This window comes from Grammomys surdaster, unplaced genomic scaffold (assembly GCF_004785775.1).
Source record: "Grammomys surdaster isolate TR1022 unplaced genomic scaffold, NIH_TR_1.0 61, whole genome shotgun sequence".
Taxonomy (NCBI): domain Eukaryota; kingdom Metazoa; phylum Chordata; class Mammalia; order Rodentia; family Muridae; genus Grammomys; species Grammomys surdaster.
The window spans coordinates 21,549,450-21,573,010 of NW_021604563.1; the positions used below are offsets into that span (position 1 = coordinate 21,549,450).

A 23,561-nucleotide genomic window follows, 5' to 3' on the forward strand; every position below is an offset into this window, starting at 1 on the left:
TAGTAGTTAAAGCTAAATGGGCCCTACTGAAAAAATGGTCTGTGAAGTTCAAGAAAAGTTTGCTCAAATAGTCTCCTCCCTCCTCCACACAGACCACATCCTTCAAAACTGAGGAATATGTAACTTTATTATTTTTTTTTGAGACAAGGTTTCTCTGTATAGCCCTGGCTGTCCTGGAACTCACTCTGTAGACTAGGCTGGCCTTGAACTCAGAAATCTGCCTGCCTCTGCCTCCCAAGTGCTGGGACTAAAGGGGTGCGCCACCACTGCCTGGCGAATATGTAACTTTAAACAAATATATTTTTTACAAGTTTATCTCTCACCTTCTTCTGCCAACCATTACCATAGCAGAATACAGTTCTGAAGGTATTCAAGTTACTTTTTGTATGGTTTCACAGGATCACAGGGAAGTTTTCTAAGTGGTTTGAGGGTACTTGAAGCATGATGCAGGTTATGTATTTATAACTTCATTATTTTTTCTGATCTACCCAAGAATCAGATGTTTCACTTAAAAAGAAACCTTTTTTTTAAAAAAAAACCACATCCTAAGAATGTCTTTCTGAAAACATTAAAATGTGTAATTCATAACTATCTTGTTATTACTGAAGCTACTTTGGCTTCACAAGCAATCTATGGATATAAACAAGATGAGCAGCAAATGGCTAAAATAGACAAAACAAAGTTAAGCCTAGAGGAGACCCGAGGTATGATAACATAGAGGGGACAACTCATCTTGGTCTTTGAGAATGGAATTCACCACTCCAGTAGATTAAAAGAAATAATCAACCCTAAGAAACATAAATCCATGTATGTGATCCCACTAACAGTCCCTAAATCTATCAGTTTGGTAAAAGAACTGATCACACATTGACATCTAGAGTCAGGAAAATTGCATTTAATTACATAGATAACCTTTATTATTAAAATTATATGATAAATAAGAGCTGTAAATAAACTCTAGTAACAAAATTTCACAGTATTTTGGAAGTTAACTCAAAAGGTGGCATAAAAATTAAGTTGTTCAGAGTTCCACTGATGAATCCATATAAAGCATGATAACTTAGTTTGTTATTTGTAAAGCAAATGGCTCCTCTTCATAAACTACTGATTAATAGGATTTGCTGTTTTATTACATGAAAATGAAGACATATAACATATAAACCATTTCATTAAAATAATAAAAGCAACAATAAAGACAATATTATTAGCATTAAAACAATCTATATTCAAATTTTCTCATTAAAATAATTTGCATTATTTTAAGACTAAAATTTAACAACTTTATAAAAGAAATATGAGATAATTTATCTTTAATTATACAGTGCCACAATTCAGATTCTCTTTGTATTCAATCTTATAGAACTCAAAATGATAAATAAGAGATCTGAAGAAAAACTTTCCAAAGAGAATGGAACCTCAGTAAAGAGGCAGCTGCTTAGTAGTAGCTGAAGCACTATATTTCTCCTGCAAACTAAGTCCAGTGTTAGAAGAGAGAGAAGGGTAAAAGAAAAAAATCTGGAAAATGTATACCCATGTTTATGGAGCTATTTATTGGAATTTAGCATCCTCATAATGGCAACCAAAGTAGATGGTCATTTGCAATGCATTATTTGAAAGGATTGTAATAAGACTCACTCTCTTTACAGTATCTTCCCCTCTACCACATCTACCTGTGCCTGCAAGCACTTCATTTCAATTTCACCATTTTGTGTTAATGCCTATTTCTAAGGTATGAACTTAAGATATTCCTTGGCAAATTAATATGAAATTAACATTGTAATTAGCACCTTATTGTGAATAAGTTGATCAAAAGGGGAAGGGGATAGAGCAAAATTCAAATGTAAGGGCAAGGAAGATGAAGAATCAAGAAAGTGATTCTGATTCAGTATTCAGATGCTGAATACAAACCCAGATAGACATGTCTGGATAGATAAATAACATAAAATCATTAGACACTTGACTTATTCCTAAATGATGTAGAAGGACTATCTAACAAATCAGCTGTACTCTCAGTCACACTACGATGGTCAATAATAGCCTAGGAATATTTCCTCTCCCTTAAAGAGATGGTATGAGTATAGTGAAATCAATGTTAGAAAAAGTTCAAACAGTGATCTCCCAAAGTGACTTTAAATGCTACAAAATATAATAAGCATAGATGTTTTAAGTGTGAATTCTATTTCAAAAACCCACAGTTGTTTCATAGTTTCATAAATGATTACTTGTAATCTCATTACAATACAAAATTACAGTCAAACAGAAATCACTTTAAAACAAATAGACCACACACATTTATAGTTTCTCTTTTGAAAACAAAATTTAACACTAATTTAATACATCAAAACATATATACATTACAGGGAATAACTAGGAAATATATAAATATACTGTTGCTAGCAGCACAAACTCATTTTCCTAATCTATTATCATTTCCATAAACTGTACAAACATAAGCAATACTTTTTGTTACTTACTCAGAGAAAACTTTAGAAGTTTCCCACTAGTATTAAAAGCTAAAATTCATGTCAATTTAATGAATTTCCCCCAAAACATATAGTATCATTAACTATGTGCCTAAAACTACACTGTATGTATGTATGTATGTATGCATGTATGTATGTATGTATATTTCTTGCTTGATTTCTATATTTTCTCAATGTAAAGAAGAATGTTTTCTCCCCATTCTTCTATTCAAAGATTTTTAAAAGTAATCTTATTTATAATGTATATCATGCTTCAGAATATTTCAGTACTTACAGCCACATACCCGAGATTTTCCTAATCAATAGTATCAAACAGGTAATAGACATAGCTTTTATAAGGAGTGTGTAAGGCTGCGGGAATGATTCAGACTTTTCTTAAAAGGTGAACAAATTGCTTTTAACAGTTTCTGGGAGGTAATCTTTGTAGGCTTAATTATCATATAACTTAACTGAAAAAAATGCAGATTTAGAAGTCCACATGACCAATGTCTTTATGTCTTAATCTGACTTGCGTAGATGCCTTAATAGGCACCCTTTACCTTGGATAATATTTGAAGGACAATAGTAATTTTAAGACTTATACTTCACTTTGGTTCTTATTTTTACTCTGTCCAAGTTTAGTGACTAATTGGCACACTGTTTATTCCATAGGCTCAGTAAATGCAGTAATAACCTGTAATATTTCTTCAATGTAATTCTAAATTACGATGAAAAACTATTCCTCTCCTAGGCAGGTTCATATATTTCTGAAGGTGTTCTTCTGAACTAGTTTCAGGGAGCCAGAATTGTGGTTGGCACCTCTTTCCTTTCTCTAAAGCATAAAGACCATCTGAGTCACGTTGAGTTAACTGAAGAAAACTACCTGCTCTTGGAATATTCAATGTAGCATTTTATACAATTGTACATGATTACTGTGTGTCATAAATGTTTGTTGTTCTTAGTTTAAGTGTACCGAAACCTGATTTGAGAACTTCATTCAACAAGTAATATTACAGTTGATGTTTCATATTGAAACTAACTGAAGAAATCAAGCACTGGAATTTCAAATCCTTGAATGGAATCACACTTGGGAGATAAAAATTACCCTATTTTTATAACATTTTGTGTACATAAAGTTTTGCCCATTCCACTTTAAATACAACCAAATATGTTGTTGGAATGCAAACTGTGATCACTATGGCAAACAGACAATTGCACACCTTTTGAACATAGATTTAGTATCTGAGGTAAGAAAACTCTGCTTAAAATGTGTTTGAGATAGCAATCTCGTTGTGACTTAGGTTCACAGATAAAGCTGATTACTCTTGCTGAGAGTGTATGTGTGCAGAGTGTTATCAAAATTTTACCAATTAAGTCTTAAAGACTTGGTCCGACATTACTGCATGGACATGTCACCAGCAATGATATTGAAATATAATACTTTAAACAAGTGTTGTCCTAAATATGTGCATTCTTCATGTAAATAATATAGAACACACGATATGGTTATGAATACTTTCTGTGAATACTGTCTTGCTGGAGTACTGCAAATGTGTTCTAGTACTGGCAGTCCAGGCCACTTTCATTTCTTGGTTTTATTTAGCATAGTTCAGCTGCCATGGTAGAAGTGGCATGGTTACTCCCAATTTTATATGGTTTTGTATGGAGTTGGATGCTATCAGGCAAATCTTGTCTTGAAAGACGTCTTCTGAACTCATTAGTGGTGAAATAATATATTACTGGGTCGAGGCAGGAGTTCAGACTTGCCAGACACAGGGCCACAGAATGAAATATTAGAATCACTCTTCTGGCTAAGCAGCTTTTAATTTCATTGGACTTAACCAGGAAATCTAAAGGAAAGCTGAAGTGATAAGGCGCAAAGCAAATTAGAAACACCCCTGCACAGGTCAGAATCATCTTCAGGGCTTTCTTTTTCTCTCCAAGATGTTGAGAAATGGGGTATTTATTTTGTAATGATAAAGCTGTCTTCCAAGTACAGTATAGAACAATCATAAGAGGAGTAACAAACCCAACTACTTCTCCAATAGTTATCATGGCAACAGATTGGGCCAGATTGACATCCCTGATAGGAAGATCCACAAAGCATTTGGTTCTGTTACCTGAAGTATCATCATTGGTTCTGAGGAGAGGAAAGAGTAGGCAGGCAAGGCAGATGATCAGCCAGCCAACAATGCTGATATACAAGTCATATTTCTGCTTGCAATCATTGAAACGAAAGGGGTACATGAGAAACCAAAATCTTCGCACACTGATGCAGACCAAGAAGTAGATGCTGGCATACATGTTAACATATTTCAGGTAGAAACAAAACATGCAGAGACCAGGACCAAATGGCCAGTCATGGTTCAAGTAGTAAAAGATCCTCAGTGGCAGAGAGAGAATCTGTAATAAGTCAGCAATGGCTAGGTTTATCATAAATACCACAGCCCTTTTGGTTTCCTTCATATAGCCATAAAATACCCACAAGGCTAATATGTTCCCTATGAGGCCTGGCACAAGAATAACAGTGTATGTCACTGCATAAATGAAGTACCGAAAATCTGTATTGTCTCCATCTGTCTTGTTACATGTAAAATTATCAGTCATGATTATTTCTAGAGAAATTGTCTTTGCCTATTTGTCATTCAAAATCTAAATCCACAAGTAACTGCTGTATTGTCCACAAGTCAGTGGTTCAGAGAGACAGAGTGTAAAACAACCTTTTGCCACAATTGTTAGTCTCTACACAGAATTTGGGAACTTAAAGAAAGCCTGGTTGTACTTATGCCTCAGATTTGTATACACAACTACAGAAATCCATGTTGCAAACACTCATGAAAAACTGTTCAAATTTTCTCCTCTTGTTTATTTTGTGGTAAGGCCTTCCAGAACATCATGGAAACTGGATATTTCTCACTTGATTCATAACTGTGTCATACATCAGCTTCTCAAGTTCCCACATGATAGTCATCACTTTACAGGTGTTTGAAAGGACATTTCATGTTCTTTTCGATGGGGGGGAGAAGTCTGGTTCACACAGAAGAAAGGTTTGCTTCAGTGCAGGCTGGCTCTGCCACTATTCGAAGATGACTTACTTTGATTGTTCTTTTTTCTCAGACTTTTTCAGATATGCATTGAAGAAGAGATTGAGAGAATAAAAGGCAAACCTGCAAGTAAATGAAAATAAGCTCATTATGTCTGACATTAATAAGAAAAACTAGTGTTAATGGCCATGTCATATCCAGACAATAATGTTTCACAAAAATCCTCCCCATCGTCTAGCTCTTACATTCTTTACCCTCCTTCTCTATGATATTCCCTGAGCCTCACTGTGTGAGTGATATCTTGCTTAGGGCTGAAGACGTCACAGTCACTTAGTCTTAGTATTTTGGTCAGTTATAAGTCTCTGCATTAATTGCTTCCCATTTCAAAAAGAAACATTTACAACCAAGGTTGAGAGCATCATAGATCTGTGGGTACAAACAAGTATTTAGAAGGCATTTTAACATGATCAAGTTTTAGCAAAATAACACAGTAGATTCCCCTCTAGGGCTGATGGCCTTTCTAGCCATAGGCTTTTGGTAAGGTTTACAGTGTTACTCATGAATTTTCTTCTGTGAACAGACCTTAAACCCAATCACAATGTAGTTGTTTATCTCCTCAACCTTTGTGCCACCATTGTACCAGAGTGCATGTCTTCTCCCCCACTCCCAGGTTAGTATTACAGCATGGAGAAGACTATTAATGTCTTTTTCATCCAGAGGCCTAATAGTATCACCTGACACAATAAAAGCTGGCTAGCCAGGAGGAAGTTTCCAAGTCAGTTTAAAATTCTTATATGTATTACAACAAAAGTATGTGGTATCTTCAGCAATAGGATCTGACCATCTAATTACAGTGGGCAACCATGAATAATGGCAATAGTCTGATTTGTGTTTTTCTTTGATGAGGTGTTGCTCTGGAGACTCCTTTACCAATAACACATATGGAGGGTATCCTATATCTGGATTGAGATTCTTTTTACAGTCATGAATTTACGTGGAGCTGGATTTACATGCTCAAGATTAAGCCTATCAAAATTCCAGTATGAACAAGGCCTTGTCTTTAGATGAGGAATTATTGGCAGTTGATGACTGCTAAGGGGGGAGAAAAGCCACTGATAGGTTGCCCTTCCTCTGGTGGAAGCTCCAAACACATACACATATGAGCATATTGCAATGGACTCAGTGGATTATTAAAAAAACAAAACAGGATATGACAAAGTTGAGAGGGAGCCATATGGAGGAGGCCTGGAGAAGGTAGGATGGAGTTGTGTATGATCAAAATCTAGCATGCATATATATATATATCTAGTATGTATAAGAATGCATTAGTTTTAATAGAATTTTGATGTGAGTGAGGATTAATATGCTACAGATTCTATAACAGCAGTTCCCAAACCATGGGTCACATCCTCTTTGGAGGTCAAATGACCCTTTCACTGAATTTATCTGAGACCACCAGAAAACACAGATATTTATATTATGATCCATAACTGTAGTAAAATTACAGTTATGAAGCAGCAACAAAAATAATTTTGTGGTTGGAGGGTCACCACAACATGAGGAAGTGTATTAAAGGGTTGTAGCATTAGGAAGGTTGGAAACCACTGTTTTATAAAGTGAAGAAAAGTAAAACTAGAAGAAACTTGAAAAATAATCCAGCACTTTGTTGCAAAAAATGTCTAAGCCAACAAGTATGGGAGCCTGTTAGAGATTCAGAAGAATCTCAGCCCCTCCCTCAAGACCTGTATTTTAACAAACTTAGTTAAGTCTTTGGAAACTTTGATTTCCACCAGTATTTTCCAAACATAAGGGATCTTCAGATCCATGTGAGAAAGACTATTTCTTTAAAACAACAACAGCAAAAAATTAATACAGCTTTCCAGGTGTTTCCTCTAGAGATTTTGATTCAACATGTTTTAGGTAAGGCCAGAAAATTCTATTTTCACAAAGCTTCCCATACAGTCAGCATTGCTTTTGTCCTTGAAGCATCATTTAGAGGCCAGTGATTTGATTCAAATCCTTCCCAGATGTTGTAAAAATAAGTGGGCAACCAGCCTCTCTTTAAATATTTCCATTTACATGGGCCATTTAGTCACCTCTTAATTATCCAAGACAAGAGAGCAGAGCATCAGAACAGAGAATCAAATCCCCCAAAGGCTGACTCAGCTGGGCCAATGACCCTTCTTTTGAGGTAAACAAATTTTAGCTTAGGGACTTGAATCACTGCCTCAAGGCTGCTGAAATCTAGAAGGATTTAACCAACTTTAAAGATATGTGGGAAGAATAAAAATGAAAAGAGAATTATGAAACATCATGCTTTGGATTATCAACTCCATGTGGTTTGAAGTGTGCATGATTCACCCCTTGAAGGAATTATTGTTGTTATTTTGCCTGGTAAGTAAATCTCCTGGTAAGTAAAATATCATGTTTTGTCTAAAAATGTGGGTCTCACTTTATATAAAAGGCATTCAGCTTGAAGATGTTAAATATTTGGTATTTCTCAAATAAAGAAGATATAGAAACTTAGTATTATAACCTTTATACATTAATGTTAAAAAATAGCATGGATGTTGGAAGAGTTATTAACAAAACTGACCAATTCTGAAAATAAATAGTATCTTCAAAATATATTCACATGTGGTGATTGTAATTAAGTGATAGAGAAATTTAGATGGCAGAATAGAGGTGTAAGAAAAGGTGCAAACACCACAAATCATCAGAGTAATAAAAATTATAAACTACCATGAAATATCACTCAAGCCATTACAAAGAGCTTTTTGCAATTCAAAAGAAAGTAAGTGGTAATGAGGATGTAAAGAAAAGGGAGATATTTTTCCTACCATATTGGAAGGAATATAAATTGATGTCATTCAACAAAAAAGAGGATTGTATTTTCTAAAAATACATATATTAAAAATAGAACTATCACATTATTCAATATCCCTCCTTTGTGTTATATATCTAAAATAAATGAAATCAACATTTTAACAAAACTGCTTTACCCCCATATTTATTTCATTGTCATTCCTTTTAGACAACATACAGAATAAAGCATATAGCCAACAAAAATGAATATATAAACAATCATCTGTGGATGCACACAACTGAATTTTACTCAGCCCTTGAAAATAAGGAAATTCTGCCATTTGCAACAAAACTGCTTGATCAGGGGGAAAAATATGTTAAGCAATATATGAAGTCAGACACAGATGCCATAGAACATGAGCTTGTGTACATTAAAAATGACAACAATCGTTGTACCAAATGTGGAGAATAGGTATGAGAGTTTATTCTGCTAATATAAGTGATAAATTTAGTATCCAATAAGTGTTCAATAAACATTACTTAAGTAACTATTTTCTGCAAGGGCATTCTTATTACCTCCATTCATTCTTGCTACCAGCATATTTTAAATTTTGCATTTTTTATCCTAGTTTATGTCTTTATTATTTTTATTCTCCATTCTCATTCTGCTCCATTGTACATAAAGTTTTCATCATTTTTTCTAGGTTAGCTCTTTAAAGATGTATATCTACAAATCAGAAGCTGTATAGAATGGTAATCAATGGTTACCTTAATAACAATGCCATGTACTTTCCTAAAGTAAATCTGCTTTTTTTTCTAGCTAGACAAATACTCTATTTTAGCAGAATTCATACTCTTCAGATCACCTTCCTAATTTTTACAGGTGGCAACAATAGTGATGTTGCCTTAGCTTGTAGCATCTCTTTGCCCACTAACCCTTCCTTCCTTCCATCCTTCCTTCCTTCCTTCCTTCTTTCCTTCCATCCTTCCATCCTTTCTTCCTTCCTTCTTTCCTTCCTTCCTTCCTTCTTTCTTTCCTTCCTTCCTTCCTTCTTTCTTTCCTTCTTTTATTCCTTCCTTTCTTCTTCTCTTGCTTTATTGCTTTCTAGTTTTCCAACTTTCTTGAATTTCCTGTTCTTCCTGAAATATTCCAATAACCCAACTTCCTCTTCCTTTTGCTATTTATGTGTGCATTGTTTATGCTCTTGTCCTGCTGCACATTATACACTAACTCAGAAACTCCTTGAAGTCATGAGCTGGGTCGTATGTTCCTTTCAGTTTTTTAGATTCTCAGAACCTCGCTTTGTATATTCATCAAATATTTACTGGGCCAATATTTACTCAGCTACAGTTTTTGAAGTATCATACTTGGTACTAGGAACATAGTGGAAAAAAATGTGTGGCCCTTCTCTTCTTGAATATTAAAATCTGGTGGAAAGGAATAAATGTCACTATACAGTGTATAAGGATATGATCATAGATAATTAACGCATGTAATAGGGGAACCATGTATTAGAGGAGAATCTACAATTTACTAACTTACTAAACCAGCATAATCCTGCACAAAATCTATAAACATTTGGCATCAAAACTACAAATAAGTGTAGTCTTCACCTCTTATTAAGGAAATATCTTTGCAGCAGACAGAGATCTCTACAGAAAACCAAACCCCATCAAAATGCAGAGTGTTGAGCCCAGGCCCCGTAGATCCATCTACAAAACATTTCCATACATAAAGCTCAGGGAACACTATAAAAGAGGGTGACAAAATATTGTACGAGCCAAAAGATCAGGGAAGTTGTGAGATTGTGTCTGCTAGTAATGCCAAAAGCTATACCCTTAAAGTCACATCAACATGAACACCCAAGCATGAGCTGAACAAGGACAACATCAATGCACATGCAAAAATGGTTTGAGAAAAGCCTGTGAAGCTTCAACCCTACATAGAGAACTGCAGGCAACTGAGAAAAGTTGGAGGTGGAACAGGGGGTCTTCCCCAGGGAAGAGGTCAATCCTGAAATCATGCTGAATCCACATTGTCACGGGTACTTAAACATACCCTGACTTTATTTTTTAATATTTATTTATTTATTTATTTATTTATTTATTTATTTATTTATTTACATCTCAAACACTGCCCATTCCTGGTCTTCACTCATAGGAACCCTCCCCCATCTCTACTTCCCTTACCCTCTGAGAGGGTGCCCCGCCCTGGTATTCTCAGACTCTGGTGCATCAAGTCTCTGCCAGAGTAGGTGCATCCTTTCTCACTGAGGCTAGACAAGTCAACTCTGTTGGGAAACAGATGCCACTGTCAGGCTACAACTTTAGGGATATCATCTGCTCCAGTTGTTGGTGGCCCACGTGGAGACTGAGCTCCAAGTCTGTTAATTATGTGCCAGGGGCCTTGTTCCAGCCGTATGTGTTTTTTTAGTTGGTGGGTCAGTCTTTGAAAGCACCCAGAAGTCCAGGTTAGTTGACATTATTGGTCTTCCTGTGGGGTTCCTAACCCCTTCAGGGACTTCAATCCTTCCCCCAATTTTCCATTAGGGTCAATGACCTCTGTCCAATGTTTGCCTGTGAGTATCTGCATCTGTTTCAGTCAGCTCCTGGGTAGAGCCTCTCAGAGGACAATTATGCTATCATAAATTTATTTGAAATACTATATCAGACTTTTCAAAAATGGGGAGTTGGAAGAGGGAAAGATGCAAAAACCCCAAATCGCTGTGTTAAGTTTCCAGTGTATATAGGTCAGAAAATATTTCCTAAGCTATTGATGGGAATTAGTATATATTTATATAATGAAGATTTGCTGAATTTAGCTGATGTTCCATGAGAATGCTTGTTTCAGCTATATTGTGTCTTTGTTTACTTATCTTAGTGAATCTTGCTTCAAATGAATATCAGAGAAAGTTTTGTGTATCATTTTGTTGAGACTAAGATGTTATTATCTGAGAATATATTAGGTCATACTGCAACACTTCTCTCTGTGAAAATTTGTCTACATTTTAAGAATGCAAATTATAAAATACAAGGTAATCAAATCATCTATTTGTAATCTTTGAGATGTACTATCAATAGAGATGCTATTTTTGGGTGTAGAGTTTTGCAAAACAACAACTAAAAACAAACACACTGACCAAACAACAATAAACAAACCAACAAAACACCTAATTCCAAGTTATAGGCAATTACTTGCTCAAAAGCCAAATTTATTTTAGAGTTCTGGTTAGATACAAACTAATAGGCTACAATAAAATAGACTTCCTGCAAATACCTGCAAACTACATGAAACTGAACAGCTGTGTGCATCTGTATAGGAATACTTTTAGTATTATGATATTTGAGTGATCATAAACCCTAGGGTGAAGAGAACAAAACAATTTGTGATGGATTTTGATCAGTAGGAGCCAAAAATATCCAGGTCTTGATTTCTGAAAAAAATCTTTGAAGTCAAATATCTCACAAATTCCCTGGAAGAGCTGTCTGGTAACTGCTGTATGGTGGTAAGCAAATACTTTAGGGAAAGTATTTTGTGGTTATTTCTCCTAGGGAAGTCACTAAATTTTGTCAGGCCTACTAAATGTTCCACTCAGACTGTTTTCTTATAAAGAGATGTGTTCTATCAAGGTGCTTTTTCTAGAAGCTTCTGTGAGACTCCTACAGTTGAACTCAATGAAAATGGAAGGATGCACACAGGCAGACAGAGTTATTGTGAACGTTACCATCCTTCACTTAGATGAGTGTAGATGAGTCCAAATGTCTCTGCTAAGATTTGAGGGCCATTTCCTCTTCAGCCAACAATGTATCCTGTTCCTTGGCTATAGAAGTAATCTCAATTACTTGGAGACAGTATGAAAAGAGTCACTCAGCCTCACATTACCAGTGAATAAAGCCAAGTCACATTGTCATTGCCTTAGACATACTAGTTTGCAATTACTTTACATTTTGGAGAGTAGTACATATTAATTGTATGGAGGATGGACAATCGCAAAGACTTTTCAAGCCTGTAATGAGCACTAACAATACTTAAGCCAATGCCAGAATTCTTGTCTCCTCTATCCATAAGAATGATAAGGCCAGTTGTTCTCTAAGAGTTTCCCATTGTTTTGCTAATCTATCTTTATTATTTCCCATTTTTTTTATCCAGTCAAGGCTCTAAAACTCTGATCCCTAGGATAACTAGAGTTTGTGTTTGAAGTATATATTCCTGATGAATTGAACAATAATTGCCACAAAGTAAAAAGAAGGTATCTACATTTTAGCAAGTGGAATGTACACAAAATTTGAGAATGTACTTTGAGTGTAAAAAGCAATAACATAAAGCCCAGAGTCAAGTTGTTTAAAAAATTGTCCCTTTCTCTTTCTCTCATATTCTTGACGATCACTTGGTTTAAATTGCTCTATCTCTGGTCCATATACATCTATTGCTATTTTGTCTATCCTTCAAGGCCCAGCTATTTGAATCTGAGATTCAGATACACTTATTGAGCACCTAAAGCAAATGATAATATAATGGTAAGAATAATTTATGTAACTCAGATACTGTAATCTTTTCTATAAAATTAGATAAACTTCCATTAATTCACTGTTGTTTAACTGAGAGTTCATTTCTAATGGAACTCAAGCACTTTTATATGGATGCAAGATTAAAACACTAGTTCAAGTATTAACTGGCTTTTAAATGGAACTCTGAAATACCAAAGAAACTATTTAAAACTAGTCAGTCCAAATACAGTTATCCAGTGCCTTGTGGATTTGCCACTCTGTATTTGTGTATTCCAACTCTTTTCTATTAGAAGACAAGCCACTATTCTATAAAGTTCCATTTTACACATTAAAGTTTGCATATTTTTACTTGGTAGCAGCAATGAGGTGATCACAAGTTACATTGCAGTGGGAAAATTGTATGCATTTCCTGTTCTTGGTGCTGACACGGCTGTGGGGATTTTCCTCAGATTTTCTGAATGTTCACCTTGTGCCTCAGACCAGACATGAGCATTTGGACAAGAAGAGGGGATTTTTTTTTTTACAGGAAAGTTATGAGCTTCCAAGCTTACATAAAATAATCTAACGTCCAAGATAATCACATCCTTCTGGCCCTTTTCACTTTTTTGCCATCCTTCTCAAAATTTTCTCTTTGAGTGTGTGCCCTATCCACTGCTCCACAGGATTAATAGCCTGTGAAAGTAAAGGAGTAAACCAACCTTATGGGGTCTGGTAGAAAGAGCAAGGGTGGAGTGGAAAAGAAAACCAGTCCCCAGGGCCTCACCAGAGGATTGGCCATGATTTGTGTGTAGGTGGCTACCTACATGGTATGATTTTTAAGGGGCTAAAAGTCTTCCTTTAGTAAAAGAAAAATAAAAATATTTCCTATTTGTTGACTAGGGCTCAATCTTCCTTCTCTGTAAGGATAAGATATCTGCTCCCTGGAAAACATTTAGGCTGGAAATGTCAGACTCCCATCTTTAGGAACTGGAGTGAAGAATTCAAACCTGACAACTTTCTCAAAGGAATCTCAATACTGCCACATACTCACAATTTCTGGAGTCTATGTAATAGGTCCCAAAGCTTTTGTAGCCTTTTCTTCTCAGCTCATTTACTACATCAGCATAGCCTAGTCTTTTTGCTTAGTGTGTTTTCTCTTCTATTGATATTTGTGGTTTATATCTGGGTTCCTTTCTTCCATATTATCCAAATCCTATAGCATTTTGTTTTTAACAGCAAAGAATAATAGAGAAGTTTCTAAGCCAGTGGTTTTTAGCCTGTGGGTTGCAATCCCTTTGGGGGTCAAATGATACTTTCACAGGGGTTGAATATCCGATACTCACATTTTTATTCATAACAGTAGCAAAATTATATTTATGATTTTGTGGTTGGGGGGTCACCACAACATGAGGAACAGTATTAAAGGGTTACAGCATTAAGAAGACTGAGAACCACTGCTCTAAACAGACGCTGAGGTCTTCAGCCATTTCAGAATGTTCATGGAAAATGACTTAAGGTTTAAGCTTTAAAATATTAAATGTCACTGACAACAACATAATATTTACTGTTCAGTAATAACACTTAAAATTTCCACGGGAAAATGATATCCCAAGACCATGACAATTAATCTAAAATATGAAGATCTCATCATTTTGTATTTTCAATAGCAGATAATAATTTTATATAACACGGAATGCTGTCATTTTAAATGAGCTTCAGTTTCCCCAAGTGACATGGCTTTGCCTTCTGCTGGACTGGAAGTAATTTCCTGGATCTTTTTGGTAAGCCTTCTCTAATATTCCAAGAGGAAAGGATTCTAGTTAGTTACTTCGTAATCTTCTATCAAGTTTTCCATGATTTCAGATTCTAGTTGAACACACATCAGAAAATAAGCCTTCAGTGAATGGCCCCCACAGGCTCATATGCTTGAATACTTAGTCTCCAGCCTCCTGTTTCTTGTTTTAAGATATGAGCTCTCAGCTAGTTCTACTGTCATGCCTTTACTCTGCCATCACATGCTCTATCTCTCTGGAATTATGAGCCCTATTAAATGACTTCTTTTATAAGTTGCCTTGGTCATGGTTGTTTATCACAATAGAAAAGTAACTAAAGTAAAACCCTTGGGCTCCTTGGGAGGTGAGAAAAATGCCAGAAAACAGTGTTGTGATCCTACAATCCTCTGGCAGCATTAGCCCCCTGAGTAGTAGTAAAAGCAAATCAAGTTTATTTGTTTGTTTGTTTATCAGTTCTTGGTTCTGAGTCAGTTTCCTGTCATTATAGGTAAATGTGGGAAGCTAGGTACGGCTTATCTGTCTATGGTTCTAGCACTCAGAAATAGACACACAGATTGTGAATATGAGAACAATCTCAGGTACATAGACACTGTCTCAAAAAGCAATGAAGATGAGTAGATTCCTTGCTTGCTCTTCCACCAGTAATAGTTCTTGTGGAGTACCCTCCTCTTGGCTTAGTTAGAAACATGGGGTAGTAAATCATTCTGGTGTACTCCCTGACAACTCCTCTTTATTTATAATCTGGTAAAATCAACCAAACAAAAATTATGACCCACTGCTCTGAATTCATCTCCAAAGAAAGATACAGAAGTAAGATGAAGAAAATTTAAGATTTTTCAAGTACCAGGTAATGACATACTCATTTAGGTGCCATTCCACTCCTGGGCTGTACTTAGTACAAAAAGATATGAAATATCAGCCACCAAATACAACTGTAGATCTTCACTGAAATTTTTTGATGAATTTTTATATGACAGCATCTGACAAATTATCCATTAATGATAAGCAATGTCAGATGAGTCCTTTACAAATGACTATCTCTTTTCTTCCCACAAATGATGTTTGGTACTAGATTCAGAGACATAGGAATTGTTCTCTCCTTTAGAAAAGGAATGAAGTTTCTTAAGGATTACAAATGTAATCACAATTCCTGCTTAGGTTCAGGCCAAGTCTTAGAATTTGATGCAATATTTGAGTGGAATTTTACATACCTATGTATTGAATAATGTTCTCTTACTAAATACTTTTTCAATAAGTGGCATTGACTATGACATTTGCACAGTTTAGGCAACTCATCATTTCAGTATCTAACACAAATTGGCACTGGTAACTAATGAGGGGATTGTCAGGGCAGTATGGTTTACTACTATTGTTTGGCTTTAAACGAAATGTATTATAGCTTATTTTCATAAAGTCTTGTTGAATTAAAAATATCTAAGAAATCTACAAAATCTTTTTCCCAATCTTTTGCAGATGTATTTATAGAAAGAACTTCTATACTAAGTTCAAATTTGCTAAAATAACTTAAGGCTTCTCCTACCTAAGATGAACAACAAGACAATAAAGAACTCTCATTGGCAAATGGAACTTTTTATATTTTTAAAGCATAATATATGCAATAATACCCAGAAGAATTTCAGAAATGAACCAATATTCATATTTCATCCCTGTTGACAACATTTTGACATGTGTGTTAGCCCAACTTCCTTTGTGTTTTGTTAAATAACACAATTTTTTTATTTTAGACTGAGATATGTCTATAGTTTTTTTTTTGTTAAATCAGATTCAAGTTAAAATATCTGCTGAATCTACACTACAAAGACCCGAAAAGTGTAACACTGATAACACTATTCTTTTTTCAGTCTGATCTCTTACTGGTGTCCTAGGCTTCCACTATGCAAGATTATCCTAGCACAAGTATGCTAGGGCACATATTTTTTATTAGTTCAAATGTTTACTTATTTACTTCAGTTTTTCTATATGCTAAATACTTAACTCTACACCATTGTCCTTTAGAATTCTCAGACACCTCAGTAAGTCTGTGAATTTTAATCTGGGTTAAAGTGGGTTTGTATATAATTTTGACGCTTACATCTTATTTATAAATTTATTGCTTTCTACTATTAAATATAAGTTATGGAAAGCTAAGGAAAGAAGAAATTATTAAACTAAAATATATAACAAAAATAAGGAATATTTTCAGTGAAGTCTATTATTAGAAATATTGGGTCAATTTTAGACACCCATGTCACTACAATGAAAACTAAGTCACATTTTGAGGCTTATTTAGGTAAAGTTCATTAAAATTTCTACCTGTCTCCTTTTAACATTTTAAGAACACCTCTAACCCACAGGAAAAATTAAACTCATACAGCATTAATGTACTTACCAACTTTGCTATCTATTTGGGTAGGAAAACATTAGATACATAGAGTTTGGGGATTTAATTAATCATTTCAACAATTATATTTGTGACCATAAAATTCCAGATCTAAGAAATTGGCTATCTTTAGATTTTACAATGAACAGTAGTCAAATACATCTATTATTTCTTCTATAATTGGTCCCTGATGCATTGATTTATTTCTATATCTTTCCAGTCATCATTTATATAAACATTCACTGATTGATTACATACAATTAAAACAGACAGCAACCCTGAGATTATTTAAAATATTTATTAACCCTACATTTATCTAAAATGGTAACATTTCTTTTCCATATTGTTGTTATTTAGCCCTCCTTACATGCCTTGCTCCAATCCACCATCCCAGTTTTATCCATCCTGTTCCATGTTTTCCTTTTAACATTTCATAGCAATGCATTCTAATTCTTCCCCCCCCCTTGAAAGCCCTATGAAGAAGACCACTGATACCGTATCTGATTTTGTATGACTTTAACTTTTATTTTCATTCTGTCGTGAATTTCATCTAACTCTCCATTCAAAACAGTTTTTTGAGAGCAGTTCATGAACTGCAGAATACAAGTCTTTCCTTAACACTCTCTCCAGTGTCTGCACAAACCTCTGGTTCTTTACTGCATGACAATTTGATAGTCAGAAATTTACCATGTCTATTCTCAAGAGCCATGCCAGAGAAAGCTTTGACTCTGTTGCCAATCCTACTGTTAAGGTTGATCTCTATATCTATATGGTTCTCTTCTGAGCTGCTGTGCCCAGTGGTGCCTCCACTGGTGTCTATGAGGTCATAGAGCTGTTGGAGAATAATTAGCACTACACAGGGAAGAGTACCTCAAAGACTACTGAGCCCATCAGTGGAACTATTGCACCTGCTCTGGTTAGCAAAAACAACTGAATTTTATGGAACAAGAGAAAGACAAAGTAACAATTGAGATGAAGAACACTGAAAATAAATCTAAATTTGGTGCAAATGACATCCTGGGAGTGTCCTTGGCTGTCTGCAGTGCTGCTGCCATGGAAAATTGGGTGCCACTTTACCATCACATCACTTACTTAGCTGGCAATCCGGAAGCAATCAGGCTGGTGCCAGCTTTCAATGTGATCAACAGTGGTTCTCATGCTGGCAACAAACTGGCCTGCAACAGTATATGGCCCTCGCTATGGGGTATCTTTTTTCTGGGAAGCAGTGTTCATTGGAGCAGAGATTTACCACAACCTGAAGCATGTCATCAAGCAGAGATATGGGAAGAATGCAGATAAAACCAATGTGGGTGATGTGGGTACATTTTTACCTAAGATCCTGAAGACTAGAGCTGCTGAAGACAGCTAGCTACACTGAACAGATTGTCATTTGAATGGATGTAGCTGCTTCTGAGTTCTACATCTGGCAGGAATGCCTGAACTTCAAGTTTTCAAATGACTCCAGCACATCATACTCAGCTAGCTCCTGACTTGTATAAGTCCTTCATCCAGGAGTATCCAGTGATGTCCATAGAAGGCGGGGAAAACTGGGAAGCTTGGCAGAAGTTCACAGCTAGTAAAGGCATCCAAATGGTTGGGGATGATCTCACAGTATCCATCCCTAAGCAGATTGACAAAAGTGTAGGCAAGAAGTCCTACAATTGCCTCCTGTTCAAGGTGAACCAGATCAGCTCTTTGACTGAGCATCTGCAGGAATGCAGGCTAGCCAAGTTCAGTGGTAGGGATATCACAGTCATCACTCTTTGGAGACTCAGGGTACTTTGATCACTGACCTCATGGTGAGGCTCTGCACTAGGCAGATGAAGAATGGTGCTCCTTGTCAATCTGATGACCTGGACAGATACAATCAAATCCTTAGAATTGAAGAGGAGCTGGGCAGCAAGGTCAAGGTTGCCAACAGGTCCTTCAGGAAACCCCTGACCATGTAAAGCATGGGCTGGAGATCCTTGGAGCTACTAGCTGCTTAGAATCTTACTGTCCCTGATGTCATAGAGGTAGCTTAAATCCATCCCAGTGTTTGTCCTTTCCATGTCACTGCTTCCTTAGACTTTGGAAGCCAGGTATGACCACTTGGATCCCTGCTAGAAATCCCAGCCTTGTAATCGTGTAATTGGCCCCCTTCACTGTTTCTGTCACCACACTTCCAAGCTAGTGTTCAGTGCAATCTCTAGGGTGGCCACAATCAAGACTCTTCAGTGGTTCTACATGTAAAATAAAAGGCTTAGTGACCCATAAGGAAAAAAATCATTTCTTGTTTCAATCCCACTTGGGAGGGAGAAGAAAGCAATCAAGGGTGACAGAGGAAGGGAGGGATCTGAATGGGAGAGGAGAGGAAAAGGGGAAAACAGGAACATGATCAGGTAATTGGGGGCAGAGTGGCAACGGGAGTAAAGCCCTGAGGACCAACAGATTGACTAGAAATATGCAATCTTGGGAGGTGGGAGGTGGGAAGACCCTCTAGAATATACCAGAGATCTAGAAAGTTAGAGAGCATCAGGACTGTTTTATCTTTAATCTTTTTTACAGTCTAGTCATTATCCCCTTTCCATTCCGCCCTCCTACAGTTCCTCATCCCATTCCTCCTCTGCCATCTCCAAGAGGATGTCCCTCACCATCCCCACACACCACAAACCCCACCATGCCTTGTTTGGCAAGAGGACTTGTACAATCTACCTCCAGTAGAAAGACAGGGCATCAAGTGGAGGGATGACGTTGCCATCCCACAGTCAAAAACTCTGATCCAGAATTGTTCCTGTCTAAAATAACTACAGGGACAAAAATGGAGAGGAGACTGAGGGAAAGAAGGTCCAGTGGCCAGCCCAAGTTGGGATCTATGTCAAGGGAAGCTTTAAGGCCTGACACTATTACTGATGCTATGGTATAATTACAGACAAGAGGTGTGTCTGTGCTCTGAGAGGCCCAATAACCAGCTGACTGAGACAGATGCAGATACTTATACTCAACCAGTGAACTGAAGTTAGGAACCCCCATGGTTGAAATATGGAAAGGCTAGAAGAAGTTGAGGAGGAGGGTGACTCCGGAGGAAGACCAACAGTCTCAACTAACCTGGACCCCCAAGATCTCTCAGACACTGAGCTTCCAACCAGGCAGCATACACTAGCTGGTCTGAGGCCCCCGACATATATACAGCAGAAGACTGCTGGATCTGGACTCTCAGAGAAGATACACCTAACCCTTGAGAGACTTGAGGCCATAGGAATTGGGGAGGCATGGTAGGATTTGGGGTATGTGGGGATGGTGGGGGACATCCTCTTGGAGATGGCAGAGGAGTAATGGGATGAGGAACTGTAGGAGGGAAGAATGGGAAGGGGATAATGACTTGACTATAAAAATGATTAAAGATAAAAGAGTTTTACAGTTTGTTAGATTATTTTATTTGGTTTCTATTCAGTATTTGATAACATTTCTTGAGTATTCTCTGTCTTCTTAAATAAGAAGCTGTAAATTGATTAGTGATTTTCATGACTATCAATTAAGATAAAGAACGAACATAGTGGTGAGTGGAATTACTTGTGTAGGTCCTCTCTGAAGAAGGAGGTCCTCCTGTCATGGAAATGGATGTAGTTGGCTGTAGTAGTCAAGTGTCTACCTTGAGAAGGAATCAGGTGCATGCAACTGTCATAGGTGGATCTGGCTGCAAGGCATGAAGTTCAGGAAATGGGAATCTAGTTTCTACCAGCTAAGGAATGGAACACTTGGTAAGGATAGATGGAATTATCAATGTGAGTTGGGCTTTCTACTTAAAGAGGTTGTCCAGGTAGGGACACAAGAAGGTAGAATCCTGCGAACACAAACATTAAGATAAAAATTAATAAATGGGAGTTTATGAAACAAAAAAGTGGCTGTACAGAAAAAAGGACCATCACTCAAGTGATGAGGCAGTCTAGAAAATGGGAAAAAAATCTTATCAGTTATACAATCAACAGGGGATTAGTATCTAGAATATAGAAAGACCTAAAAAAAAGAAACAATAAGGAAACAAATAACCCATATTAAAAATTGCATTATAGAACTAAATAAAGAGTTCAGAAAAGATGAAACACAAAAGGCTGAGGAACATTTTTAAAATGTTCAACATTCATAGTCATTATGAAAGTGCATATTAAAAGTAATTTGAGTTTTCATTTCATTCCAGTCAGGATGGCTAAGACTAAAATTAAAAAAAAATGAGGAAATACTCCTTCATTGCTGGTAAGAGCACAAATTTGTACAACCACTCTGGAAATCAATTTGGCAGTTTCTCAGAAAATTGAAAAAAAAGTTCCACCTCAATACTCAGGCATACTACTCCTTGGCCTATACCAAAAGATACTACACCATCCCACAAGGATACTTGCTCCACTATATTCATAGCAGCTTTTATTTGTAATAGCTAGGAAACTGGAAACAGCCCAGATGCCCCTCAACTAAAGAATGAATATAGGAAGTGTGGTTCATTTACACAGTGGAATGCTATTTAGCTATTAAAAACAATTACATCATGAATTTCACAGACAAATAGATGGGACTACAAAATGTCATCCTGAGTGAGGTAACCCAGACCCAAAAGGACATGCATGGTATGTACTCACTTATAAGTGGATATTATACACACTACAATCCACAGACCCAAAGAAAACAAATAACAAGGAGAACCCAAGGGAGGATGTTTGAATCTTTCTCAGAATGAGAAATAATGTAGATATTGAAGGTGGAGGGAGAGCAGAAACTGGGTAGGAAAGGGGATGAGGAGAAGAATGAGGCAGAGGGATCAGGTGTAGGGATAAGAGGAGAGAAAGAATGGAAATCTTTTATGGATGGGGATAGGGGGCATCTCTAGAACATACTAGTGACCTGGGATGTGGGGAGGCCCCAAGAGTCTATGAAAATAACTCCTAAATGAGAATACTAACAGTCAGGGATATGAAAACTGAAGAGGTCACCTCCTATAGCCAGGCAGGACTCCCAGTGGATAAGGACATCAGTCCACCCACAAAACCTTTGACCCAAAATGTGACCTAACTACAAGTGTGCATGGACAAAGATGAGACATAGACAGAGGGAATCCCCAATGGAAGGCTGAGCCAAACTGATAGCCATCCTATGTGCAAGAACCAATCCCTGACAATATTAAGGACACTCTGTTAACATAACACTCCTCTAAGAGGTTTTGCCCAGCAGTCAGTAGGAACAGATGTAGACATCCACAATCAAACATTAGATAGAGCTTTGGAGGCTTGTGAAAGACTTGGGGGAAGGATTGAGGGACCCAAAGAAGATAGGGACTCCACAGGAAGACCAACAGAGTCAACTAATATGGACCATTAAGGCTCCTAGAGACTGAATCACAAATCTAAGGGTGAGCATGAGCTGGACCTAGGCCTCCTGCCATATGTAACAAATGTGCAGCTTGGTCTTTATCTTGGTCCCCCAACAACTGGAGTGGAGTGCTGTCCCTGAATATGTTGCCTGCTTGTGGATTCTGTTCCCCTAACTATGCAGACTTGTCTTGCCTCAGTGGGAGAGGATATGCCTAATCCTGCAGAGACTTGATGTGCAGAGGGTGGAGTGATACCCAGGGAGGGTCTTCTCCTTCTCAGAGGAAAAGGGCAGGAGGCGGGAGATGGTAGAGGAGCTGTTCAAATGGGGACTTGGAGGAGAGGGAGCACTGATACTGGGTTGTAAAGTGAATAAATAAATTAATGGAAAAAGGGACAAATGCTGATCCAGATGTGGGGAAAGGAAGGATATATAGATACTATAGGAATTGGTGTGAAGATTCCTCAAAAGGCTAAAAATAAATCTATACACAATTCATCTATACCACTCTTAGGCATATGCCCAAAAGATTCCATGTTCTACTGTAGAGATGCTTGTCCATGTTAATTGCTGCTCTATTCACAATAGCCATGAGATGGAAACAGTGTGGAAGTCTATCAACTGATGAATGGATAATAAAACTGTGTTACATTTACATATTTAACTGTTATTCAGCTATTGAGAAATATAAAATTGTGAAAGATTAAGTAAATTGATGGAGCTTCAAAAATCATTTTAAGTGAGGTAACCCTAACCCAGAAAGGCAAATATCATGTGTTCTCTTTTAGATATGTGGATTTCACTAGGACTACTAATTATTAAAGGGGTATGGAGAAAGGTTTTCCAGGCAGGAGAGATAGAATGAACTACTATAAATGGTTAATAGAGAATATTGGAACAGTGAGGGTTAATATTTGGTTGAGAAATATAGGTTAAGATATAAGAGGAGTATGGAAAGGGATAAATAACATCAAATATATTTTCTTTTTTTTTTTACTTTTTTTAAATTTCTTTTTTTTTGAACATGAAATGATTTTTTATAGCATGTTTTACAAGGGGAGGGGGTAAGAGGGACCAGGTGGTGGAAAAGTACAAAATCTTCTTGGCCTGTGCCTTGAAACATGTCATGGTCTATACGGTACACTGCCTTGAATTACCCGTGATGCCGGCTGTTAGAAGTTCTAATCCAGATGGGCCAGAAGCCAGAATCCTTGCCCTTACCCTCAACCCCTACCTTTTCCCACCTGCA

General features: G+C 36.8%; 1 protein-coding gene and 2 pseudogenes across 4 annotated transcripts in view; 2 read left to right on the plus strand and 1 right to left on the minus strand.

Moving 5' to 3' along the window:
* Window positions 1-880: 880 nt before the first annotated feature.
* Window positions 881-23,561, minus strand: part of Gpr174 (G protein-coupled receptor 174) — a 38,735-nt gene continuing 16,054 nt past the window's right edge. For all 4 annotated transcript variants that reach the window (XM_028782626.1, XM_028782694.1, XM_028782766.1 and 1 more), the window contains one exon: window positions 881-5,629. In XM_028782626.1, coding sequence (XP_028638459.1) covers window positions 4,062-5,069 — 1,008 coding nt within the window. In that variant the 5' untranslated portion in view covers window positions 5,070-5,629 and the 3' untranslated portion in view covers window positions 881-4,061. The remainder of the gene's footprint in view (window positions 5,630-23,561) is intronic.
* Window positions 17,661-18,921, plus strand: LOC114629537 (annotated as a pseudogene).
* The window catches only part of LOC114629615, an 85,210-nt pseudogene continuing 80,994 nt past the window's right edge, over window positions 19,346-23,561 (plus strand).